This window comes from Phoca vitulina, unplaced genomic scaffold (genome assembly GCF_004348235.1).
Source record: "Phoca vitulina isolate PV1807 unplaced genomic scaffold, GSC_HSeal_1.0 scaffold23, whole genome shotgun sequence".
NCBI classification, from domain to species: Eukaryota; Metazoa; Chordata; class Mammalia; order Carnivora; family Phocidae; genus Phoca; species Phoca vitulina.
Window position 1 is genome coordinate 18033778 of NW_022589726.1, and position 10912 is coordinate 18044689.

The window sequence follows — 10912 nt, forward strand, 5'->3', positions numbered from 1 at the left end:
TGGACTTTGGGTTAAGATGGCTGTGTTACTTTTTATGAATTTGGCCAACTTATTGAACCCTAGGAACTGGGTGGTCCTCAGGTGATTTGGAAAGCAGAGCTGAGAAAAGACCTACCATAGGCTTTGGCATGTAATAGACATTTCACTTTTCCCAAGTTTCAGGCAATTTCCCAAAATGGTGCAGGCAATAATGGGGCAAGGACTTGATCAGTATGCGATAGATGACATTTTATTGGACTAGAGAATTTGTGGGAGGCTTAGGTACCGGGCGCTGGGCCAGGGTGGCACAGGCCATGCTCAAGGCACCCTCTCTGGTGTGGTGCCCACCAATGAAGCCGCTGGTGTGGACAAAGATGCAGCCAGGAATCCCACTGACCTGGTCCAGGGCCTCATCCCGAAGACCCCGCCATGGCTCTGGCAGGGGCAGCCTACAAGTGAACAGAAAGAGGAAGTCAGTGGGAGCAGGTGGAGGCCTTGAGGAGCAGAGAGAGGGAGCACAGAAGAGGCCAAGGTTAGTGGTCCCTCTGATAGGGCTGAAACAGGCCTGAAGGTCAAGGTCCGCAGGGTGGTCCTCTAGGGCCTTACCGGCTCTGGAATGAATGGGGCTCCTTGGGCACACACTGTACCCGCCACTGTCCGGCCTGGTCAGTGTAGATAACGAAGGCGATGGTCCCCGGTGGGGACAGCCCAGATTCCAGGTGGTAGAGGTGCTCTTTCCAGGGGCATCCACCGTTCGCCAGTTCTATTATCTCCCCACTTGGGTCCACCTGAAAGGGAGGCCGGGCTGGGAGACGAGGGTGGAAGCAGGAGCCCCTGCCGGCCAGCAGCCTGCCAACAGTCACTAAGCCGTGAACCATGGTGCCTCCTCCCGGGCCTGTACCTGGAATCGCTGGGCCAGGGCTGCTTCCACCAAGCCCCGGGCTGGCAGCCAGCTGTGCTGGTAGAAGTCCAGTCTCTGCAGGAACTCCTCTCGGACTAGGGCCATTGCACGCTTGAACCCGGCCTGGGGATCGTGGGAATCAGAACCGCGGTGCTGGCCCCAGCTTTTGACTTTGCTAGGATTGGAGGAGGCAACCACTCTCCTGTCCTCCCCCAAAGTGCTTACAGGCCTCGTGGTCTCTTCCTTTGGGGCTCTCCTTACCTCGGTGTCTTGGTTGGGCTGGTTCCAGGCAGGATTCAGTCGGGCAACCCGGGCGCTCAGTGTGGTAGTCAGCACGTATCTAGGCTCTCCCTCTTCCCACTGGGAGATCCCATTGTCCACCGCGTCCACCTCCTCCACAAAGTTCTCGTACATCTAAGGCGGCAGCAGGAGTAAATGCTCTTGGGGATTCCTACCATTTGCATCACGTTTTACAGATTTCACTCATTTAATCTCCACAACAGCCCCCTAAGAGTGTCTCAACATTCACTGGATGAAGAAAGGGGGAACTGGGGAGTTCGGTGGCTTCAGGTGGGATCTAATCGTGCTGGGGCTGGAATTCCGATCACCTGACTTGTAATCCAGCGTTCCCTCCAGTACCGCACAAAGCCTGAGTCAAGACCAGCATGGGTGAGGGGGGGCTGCTGACTTCAGAATAAGGAAGGTCTCCAGTTCCCATGAGGGGCTCTGGGAGTGGATCCCGGTGGCTGAGATAGGGTAAATCTCCAGGTGGGCTGAGTAGGCTATTCAGGGACCTGGTAACTGAGGTACATGAGGGTCTGGCCAAACACGAGTCAGGTGGGAGAGTTGAGTGCTGGACGAGACATGGGAGCTGGGATGTGGTCCCAGGGAAGCCCATGACGTGTCACGTGGTGGGAACAGGTACTGCAACCCCTGAGGCCAAAGAAAGGGTAGGGTAGTGCTGCAAGAGTCTGGGGGCAGGGACACCTGCGTGGTTCAGTCGGCTGGGCGTCTGCCTTTGGCTCAGGTCATGATCCCGGGGTCCTGGGATCGAGTCCTGCATTGGGCTCCTGGCTCTGTGGGGAACCTGCTTCTGCCTGCCGCTCCCCCTGCTTGTGCGTGCATGAGCTCTCTCTGACAAATAAAATCTTTAAAAAAAAAAAGTCTGGGGGTAGAAACGACATGGGATATGAACGCTTACAGCAAAATTGCTCTGCACATAGGCTTACAACATCAACATGTCCGTGGTATGCAGCAAAGTGCTCCCCTCGGGGAGAGCTGAAAAAGAAACTCCCTTATGCCCAGCCTCTCTTGCTCTGGACCCCAACCTGATGCTCAACTAAAACTTGGTATAATCTACTTCCAATTGCTTAGAAGCCCCTCAGCAGGGGGCATGGGTGGCTCAGTTGGTTAAGCATGTACCTCCAGCTCAGGTCATGATCCTAGGGTCTTGGGATCAAGCCACACATCAGGCTCCTTGCTCAGCCCCCCCCCCCCACTTGTGCACTCTTTCTCTTTTACTCTCTCTCAAATAAATAAAGAAAATCTTAAAAAAAAAAAAATTTGAAGCCCCTCAGCAGAAGGGAAAATGGACTCAGGCAGTCTGAAAACCTTAGTATTCCCAAAGCTCCAATTCAACCATTCATATTTCTTCACTTCCTTGGGTCATACTAATGCTGTGTCACAGGGGGCAAATAAGCAAGCTAAGACAGAACTGAACTCCGTGGCTTCTGCAAAAACCAGAGTTGACGGAATCTGCAGCTTGACTCGTGAATGTCACAGGCGTGGGGGGTCAAGCAGGTGTCCTCAGAATCACTGATCTGACAGGTGTACCCCCATTCCTTCCCCGAAGCAGGAACGTGCTGAGCTGCTCGCAGGGGATGCTTGTGGAACCTGAAGATATTTTCATAATCCAACCCTTCCCAGCTGAACGTCCCAATTCATGTCCCAGATACGCTTCCCTCTACCTTCAGGGCAGCCAGAACCTCTAAGCCATGTGCTTCCCAACACAAGCAGCCTATTACCAAGTTGTTGAACAATCATTTTTTATGCGTGTCAGGTCAAGAAAAAGACCAGGAAACACTGCTTTATGGTTTTCAAAGCCCTTCCCCGAACACTACCTCACCCACTTCTCACAACCACCCCGGGATAGAGGTGAGAGAGATGAGCCATCCCCTGTGAGAAGATGAGCCTGACCAAGGGAGAAGGTGCTGAGCCAACTGTAGGCCAGGAGTCCTGAGGCCCAGTCCTGCGTGAGTGCCATTCCCAGTTGGTGGAGACACATTTATGGGTCATCTCTGTCCTTGGGTCCCCACCTTGTCATAGATGGTGCCCACCATGCTGTCCTCTTCGCTGGTGCCTAGCAACCGGGCCAGCAGCTTGTGCCCGAAGTGCAGATAAATGAGTCCCGCACTGCTCAGCTTGGTCTGCCACGGCTTCCCAGGAGACAGAGAGCTCATGGTCTCTGTGAAAGATCTGAGGAGCACAGGGAGGTAGGGCTGAGGCAGAGCTGCCCCAGTTAGCCCACAGCATGTGCCTGCACGTGCAGGCTCGAGGGGGTGGAGGCTGGAGAACACTCAGGAGTTGGGAGGAGGGTGCCCAGCTGTGGGGCTTTAGCTTTTCCTCGGGGTTCAACATGGACCTCAGCTTGGAGTCTCCATTCATGCTTTCATTTGACAATGGTTAATTCAATGCTTACTACATGCCAGGCTTTGCGTTTTAGACATCAGGGGTAAAAAAAACCCCTAAGACAAGGGCGCCTGGGTAGCTCAGTTGGTAAAGTGTCTGCCTTGAGCTCAGGTCACGATCCCAGGGTCCTGGGATCGAGTCCCGCCTTGGGCTCCCTGCTCAGTGGGGAGCCTGCTCCTCCCTCTGCTTGCCGCTCCCCCTGCTTGTGCTCTCCCTCTGACAAATAAATTAAAAAAAAAAAAAATCTTAAACAACAACAACAACAAAAAACCCAACAAAACCAAAACCCTAAGACAATGTCCCTGCCTTCAAGTTCATCTACTACAGGCAGACAAGCCCACAAACAACCAAGCGAATGCTCTAGCTAGGTTATAAACAAGGGAAAGAGGGGAGGAGAGATTTCAGGTCATTCTTAAAAGAGGAATTAGGTGTTCGCCAGCCAGATAAAAGGTCAAGGAGAAAAGGCATTCCAGGTAGATGGAACAACATCTCTTACAATGGCTAAGACAGGTCTCTACATGGAACTGCAAGAAAGGCAGCTTGGGTATGAGGAGTGGCAAAAAAATAAAGCTAGAGGGTAAGCAAGGGCCAGATCATGGCAGGCCTCGTCCACCATAGTTTGGATTTTGGACTTTATCTGTAGGTAGTGGGGAGCCACTGAGAGATTTTCAGCGGACAAGTTCATGTGAGAGCACTGTGCCAGCCAGCATGCAGAACAAATGCAAGGTCACCTGCAGGTGCAGGGGAGTGAGGAAAGCAGAAATCTGAATTCTCAGTGGCACAGAGAATAGGGAAATGGTATGACAGTCCTGAGGGAAGTAGAAACTACCGCTGTAATTTCTAATACCAGTCTGTCAGAATCAGCTAGAGAGCTTATTTTTTGCTTTAGTGTTTTTTATTATTGAGTAAATACAAAAATATTTATAAAATGTTCACAAGGTATAAAGATTAATACATAGTAAGCCCCCAGATAAAAGTCCAAAAAGAAGCTAAACGAAATTGTTGATGGAAACAGACATATGTGGTAAACTACACAGTAGAACAGGGGTATGATGAACACGGAATTAAGGACACTGCTTGCTTCTGGGGAGGCAGGGGACTGGGACAGCGAAGAAGTACTGGTGCACAGATGCAAAGGTAATGGTACTCTTCTAGTTCTGAGGTTGGGAGATCGGTCCATGGGTGTTTGTTACGTGTTTTATATTCCAAAAGCTCTAAATACATCCTTTTATGTATCAAATACTGCATAGTTAAAATATATATATATAAAATCATTAGAAAACAGGAATTACTCGATATTGTCGAGTGCTACAAAGAGGTCTGTTAAGGTGAGACCCTCCACCAGCAACCTGAGTTCGGTGTTGAGGGGCCCTTTCCATGAGCATTTCCAGTGGAGAGATTGGGAGAGGACCAGCAGAAAGAATGAACGGAATGAACTGGAAGGGATGTGGAACCAGGGTCAGCTCTTTCATTGATGAGAGGCTGAGAAGGGAGGGTAAGAGATGAGGCTATAAATAGCAGGAGGGTTCCCCCACCACATCATTTATGGATATAATACGTACACTTAAAAAAAAAAAAAAAAGAGGGAAAGGGAGAAAAATACTTAAAAGAAAATTACAATAAAATATCCTCATACTCTGTCAGAGATCCCCACTTTAAGCAGTGTGGGGTATATGAGGGAGGGTCTGGTTTTTTATTTACTCTTGATTTCCAAATGGAGACGCTTGGGCAGAGTTTTAGGCTGGGGGAGGGGGCGCCTGGGTGGCTCAGTGGGTTAAATGCCTGCCTTCGGCTCAGGTCATGATCCCAGGGTCCTGGGATGGAGCCCCGAGTCGAGCCTGCTTCTCCCTCTTCCTCTGCCCCTCCAACTGCTCATGCTCTCTCACTCTCTCAAATAAGTAAATAAAATCTTTAAAAAGAAACAAACAACCACTGGGGAGAACGGTGGTGTGAGCCCCCAGAGGAGAAAGTAATAGATCACAAAAGGGGCAAACAGAAGGGAACAATGTTTCCTGAACTGGAAAGAGGGAGCTGAGGATGCTTGGGAATGGGAATCTGCGGATGTGCATGCAGGAAAGGCTCAATTTCCTTTGAAAAGGAGGTGGCAGGGTCACTCACTGAGGGAGTTTGATGAGGTAGGGGCCTGAGGAGAGAGGAAGAGGACTGAAATGGTACCATGGATAATGGGTCAGCCTTGGAAAAGAAAGATTTCCCAATGTACGAGTATAAATGAAGTAGAGGACCACATACATCTGAGCTGTCACCACCACCGCTGCCATGTGGGCCCAGCAGTCTGAAGTGGGGCAGCAAGGGCACATGAAAGGACCAATCTGAACTGGGGTATTAACAGGGGTGAGGATGGTGCTAGTGGGAGAAAATCCTGACTGAGCCAAGGAAGGCGGCCGGCGGGGAGGGGCGTGAGGACCGCCTGGAAGCCAGGGAGGCCCAAGGCTAGGGGGATGGACGCAGAGCAGGGGGCGAGCCGGCAGGCTGCAGTCCCGTGGCACTCAGCAGCTGGCTTTCCAGGATGAGGGGGTTCCCTTCGCGGGCACGGACCACCGCAGTGGATGGCTGCCTTGGGGCACAGAACAAAGCTGAAGTCAAGGACGCTAAAGAAATGCAATCTGGGCACTCACCTCTGGTGATGGTCATATCGGTGTCTCTGAGGGTCGTACTCGCCACCCACATCTACCACGATGTCACAAGAAGCCAGTTTTTCGGGGTCCCGGGTCCGCACAATCTCTGCATCCTGTAGCGGACACAGGAGGTGAGGGGGCGACCAGGGTCGTGCAGAGAGAGAATGAATGTTCGGGGAAGGAGGGGGTGCTCGGGCGCAGCCCGCCCGGGAAGCCCTCAGGGGTCCCGGGGTCAGTTTCCGCGGATCGTACCCGGTACTCGGGCAGGAGGCGCAGCAGTGCGCACGCCAGGGCTTCATCGCAGTGGAAAGTGCCGTTGTGCGTGCCGATTCGGGGTGGCGCCATGAGGCTGTCGCGGGGTCGCTTGGACGGCGGGACGGACTCCAGGCTGAGCCCACGGGGCCGGGGTCGCGAGGCTGGCGGCGGCCGCAGCAGTAGATGTAGGAGACCGCGCGGGAAGCGGCAGCCCATGCAGCCTCCCGGGTGGCGAGGTGGGTCGTCGACCCGGAAGAGGAAGCGCACGCGCAGTTCCATTTCCGCCGGGCAGCCGTTCCCACGGCAACCGGCCCGCAGAGAGCGGCGCCTCGCAGGATTTCTGCCGGACTCCTCCAAAGGCCCAGGGTGGAGCCTCCGAGATAAGCACTGCATCCCCCACTAACTGAGCAGGCTCTGGGGAGGGGCACAGCATGTCCGTCACCGCCCTCCCATGTCATCACCAGTCCTTTGCTTCATGCAAGAAAAGACCAACATTCTGCCCAGCTGGCACATTTATTAGCATCAAACACAAGATCGTTCTCTTCCTGGACCCCAGGAAGCCACGCCCACAAAGTCCCAAGCTCCTGAAGCAGAGTCCCTCTGCCCCAGATCTGAAACAAGCTCTCAGGCCTTGGCAGTAGCCTGAGTTGCCCCCAGGGCTGTGAGCTGCTGAATCTTCTGGCTCATCATCTCCATGACAGCTGTGGGGAAAAAAGAAGAGTCAGATCCTGGTCTGGAGCTTGAGGGGAGAACCCAGAGTTCAGGAAACGTGAGGAAAAAATTTAAAGACAGATAGACAACCAAGTACAGTTAATAAAACTTATAACACAGTGAGGAGCGCCTGGGTGGTGGTGTTGGTTAAGCGTGGGACTCTTGGTTTCGGCTCAGATCCTGATCTCAGGGTCTTGAGATGGAGCTCCACTTCCGGCTCCTAGCTCAGCATGGAGTCCGCTTGAGAGTCTCTTCCCCCCGCTCTTCCCCCCACCCTGCTCGAGCACTCTCTCAAATAATTAAAAACAAAACAAAACAACCCCAAAGCTTTTAACACTGATCCACTTTGGGACACATGTACATGCACACACAAATTTACAGTCTACAATATGTCAGTAAATATATGATAACCACTGAGACATAAAAATGAACAAAACACATTATTAAACGAGTCAAACATAACTGTGGATAAGATTTTCACCTTTAGAACAGTGATTCTCAAACCTGACTGTGTAACAGAATTACCTGGGGAGTTCTTATTTTTTTATTTTATTTTTATTTATTTATTTTTTTAAGATTTTATTTATTTGTGAGAGAGAGAATGAGAGACAGAGAGCATGAGAGGGAGGAGGGTCAGAGGGAGAAGCAGACTACCTGCTGAGCAGGGAGCCTGATGTGGGACTCGATCACGGGACTCCAGGATCATGACCTGAGCCGAAAGCAGTCGCTTAACCAACTGAGCCACCCAGGCGCCCCTTCCTGGGAAGTTTTTAGAAAAACACTGACCGGGCGCCTGGGTGGCTCAGTTGGTTAGGCGACTGCCTTCGGCTCAGGTCATGATCCTGGAGTCCCTGGATCAAGTCCCGCATCGGGCTCCCTGCTCAGCAGGGAGTCTGCTTCTCCCTCTGACCCTCCCCCCTCTCATGTACTTGCTCTCTCTCATTCTCTCTCTCTCAAATAAATAAATAAAACCTTTAAAAAAAAAAAAAGAAAAACACTGACCCCCTAGAATCCCCCCACCCCCAGGTTGATTTAATTGGTTTGGCTTGGACTCAGGCTTCCTCTAAACTTCCTGGGTTATTCTCATGTGTAGCCAGGGTTGCAATGGCTAGTACTTAGTTAGGGCTGTTATTTCTTTCCTGTGTGTTCATTTACACGTATCATCTCCCCCATTCCATCCCCATTAAATAGAACACCCCAAGAACAAAGATGATTTCCTTCCTCTAAATTTCTCAAGCACCCAACGCAGCAATCTACAAATAGTGGATATGTAATGCACAGAATCTAGAGAATACATCTAGACACCGAAGAGAAACACATGGTTTTAATCTAGCAAAGGGGACACCCCCAGTTCATACTGGAATCCATGCTCTTTACCATGGAAGTAGAAAGGGTGAAGAGGTGCCCCAGGCCAATCTTACCCTGTTTCATGGCATGCTTCTCCTGCAGAGCTGGCTGGATTTTCTCCATTTGCTTGGTAAGGAAGTCTATCTTCCTCTTGAAAAAGTCCTTGGCATCCTCAGCTGTCTGCAAGGTCAGAGGTGAATGAAGGGCTAAGAGAAGACCCTATGCTGCACTCTAGGTCTTCCCCTAAACTTCCTTTCCCTGCTCAGAGGGGCATCCAGGTGGTTACTTCCACTCACCTTTTCTACATAGTAGCCTGTTCCCACATCGATGAGTACATGTTCCACATCATGTAGCTTCCCAGGGACATACATCTGAGAAGCAAGGATTAAGGGAAAACTAGCCCAGCAGGAGTGTCATGATTCCCTGTCAGCCAGCCTGCTTGGCCTTCTTTTCTAAAAAGCTACAAGCCACAAGGACTGAAGAATCTGGAGGCCTTAGAACTGTACCTATACACTCCAAATGGGAAGGGACAGAGAAGTCGGTTCCTTATGGAGAAAATGGCATATGCTAGAACACTCTCTTGCCCTGATCCCATCTCCCATCCTGCAAGCAGTTCTTACAGTTTTTTCCACTAGCCCCCCCAGAAGGACTAGATACAATGATATTTTCCTACTGCTGGAGAGTAGTAAAGTGAAAAGCCGGCTTCACTTTCCATCAACAGCCCCAGTCATGAAATCACTAGCTAAGTGGATTTAATGCTCACTATTTAGCCAACCCCTACCACACTACTTCTGTACTTCTTTTTCAGCCTGTCAGTTCTCAGACTACAGCTTACAGATGCCCTACTGTCATAACTTAACTCATTCAAGTAAAACACTGAATGGGTAGCCACAATCCAGGTTTCTGGGTAACAACAGTTTAGAAATAAGCCATAGTTAAGCCAAAACAGGATTCATAAACACAGCCAACCCCCTTGTTTCTATATCCTGTTATTCTTCCATCGTTTATCTCTTCTAAGTTATTAGTAAAAGTCTAAACCGACCTGTTTTGTCTTCCTATTAGAGGATATTCTCAAACAACAAAGGGAAATAATCACATCTCAATTCTACATATGCCTTGGTGCTCACAAGGCATTAGCTGGATGTTGGCCCCAGGTTAGGTAGGAGAGGTACAAAGAATGCATAATAAGAGCGTTCTCAGAATCATGGGGACTCTCTGGAGTAATCAAAACTAATCCCACCTTTTTTTTTTTTTTTCGGGCAAGGGGTGAGAGAGAAAAGGAAAGAGCAGGGTAGCAGTTTCTGTGGAAAGGATACAGAACTCGTCAGTGGGACGAGTAATTCTTTCCCTGTGAAAGCAATTAAGACAAACATCTGGGGAAGGTTAAGACGTTAAAGAGAGTTCCAAGATGGCAGAGAGAATGAGAGATCTTAAGAAAAGAACGGAAACAGGGACAACAGCAGAGGAATGTCCTGTACATTTCAACTCTAGATAGGCAACATGAAAGGGCTCCTGTAGCGCTCTACAGTACGTAAAGGATTGCTTTCTCATCTCAGGTAAGGACAACGGGATTAGAAGGCGGGACGAGAGTAGCCGGCTCACCACATCCCCCAGGTTGCCTTCACGCGCCTACCCCATACCCTCGTTGTTCTTGTTCAGCACGTTCAGACAGTCCTTGGCTTCCACATACTTGGTCTGTACCACCTTGAGCTGGGCAATGGACGTGGACAGGAACTCCACTTCCTACAGAGGACGGGAAATAGGGTCATTGTGGGGGGTTGGAGAGACAGGGGGCACTGCCGGAGAAGGGGCCGATCCTGGGATGGGGTGGGGGTTTCCCAGGGGAAGGGAAGCCTCCCAAAGAGGGGAGGAATGGGGGGCGAGGGAGGACGCGTGGGCAGGAGGCACGTGAAGCGGGAATGGGGTTGTCTCTGCCGCCCGTCCCCACCTGGTCCAGCTGGTTCTTGAGCATTTCTAGCTGCGGCAGGTTCAGCTCGGTGATGTTAACTGACTGCGCCATGTTGGGAAGGAGGACTAACGGAGCGGAAGCCGACTCGACCAGCAACGCTCTAGCCGTCCGCTGCGCATCTCGATGGCTGCGCCTGGAGGCCTCGCTGCGCCGGACGTCTCTATGATCCTTCGTCGGGGCGGGGAAGAGCGCGCTGGAGCCTTTCGGAGACTTACATTGGTTTGGCGAAAGCTGTGCATTGTTTTCACAAAACCTCCGACGCCTACCATAGTAAAAGTTGGAGCAAACAGGACTATTCCCCTCAGGGAGCTTAAAAATCTTAAAAATACCCGGTTCATCACCACAACATTGCGAAGTAATGTATGCTACTCCGTGTGCCTGCTCTAAACCTAACGAACCAGAGGCAAGAAAGAAGCCTGTGAAATT

At 51.0% G+C, this 10912-nt stretch overlaps 2 protein-coding genes across 3 annotated transcripts; both read right to left on the reverse strand.

The window, feature by feature from the left end:
- Positions 1–192: 192 nt before the first annotated feature.
- MYG1 (MYG1 exonuclease) lies at positions 193–6875 on the reverse strand. 2 transcript variants are annotated; one of them, XM_032420812.1, is made up of 7 exons: positions 6457–6875; positions 6205–6317; positions 3196–3355; positions 1142–1294; positions 881–1003; positions 586–767; positions 194–428 (listed from the first exon to the last, which is right to left on the reverse strand). In XM_032420812.1, exons 1-7 carry the CDS (start codon positions 6850–6852, stop codon positions 230–232), a joined length of 1326 nt encoding a protein of 441 aa, XP_032276703.1. In that variant the 5' UTR covers positions 6853–6875; the 3' UTR covers positions 194–229. The 2 variants fall into 2 exon arrangements, with proteins under 2 accessions (XP_032276705.1, XP_032276703.1); XM_032420814.1 differs by lacking the exon at positions 881–1003 and having other exon boundaries at positions 193–428.
- A 78-nt stretch (positions 6876–6953) lies between these two features.
- On the reverse strand, positions 6954–10588 carry PFDN5 (prefoldin subunit 5). Its single transcript, XM_032420815.1, has 6 exons — positions 10466–10588; positions 10158–10260; positions 9834–9865; positions 8814–8888; positions 8592–8697; positions 6954–7160 (listed from the first exon to the last, which is right to left on the reverse strand). The coding sequence occupies exons 1-6, from the start codon at positions 10535–10537 to the stop codon at positions 7084–7086; spliced, it is 465 nt and encodes a 154-aa protein (XP_032276706.1). The 5' UTR covers positions 10538–10588; the 3' UTR covers positions 6954–7083.
- Positions 10589–10912: the final 324 nt, after the last annotated feature.

Coding starts and splice junctions, on each gene's coding strand:
- MYG1 (XM_032420812.1), bottom strand. CDS start 6,852: ATGCAGTGCTTATCTCGGAGGCTCCACCCTGGGCCTTTGGAGGAGTCC. Junction 6,318..6,456: donor GCCTCCTGCCCGAGTACCGG/GTACGATCCGCG, acceptor TGTCCGCTACAG/GATGCAGAGATTGTGCGGAC. Junction 768..880: donor CCCTGGCCCAGCGATTCCAG/GTACAGGCCCGG, acceptor CCTCCCTTTCAG/GTGGACCCAAGTGGGGAGAT.
- PFDN5 (XM_032420815.1), bottom strand. CDS start 10,537: ATGGCGCAGTCAGTTAACATCACCGAGCTGAACCTGCCGCAGCTAGAA. Junction 10,261..10,465: donor TCAAGAACCAGCTGGACCAG/GTGGGGACGGGC, acceptor CGTCCTCTGTAG/GAAGTGGAGTTCCTGTCCAC. Junction 7,161..8,591: donor GAAGCATGCCATGAAACAGG/GTAAGATTGGCC, acceptor TTTTCCCCACAG/CTGTCATGGAGATGATGAGC.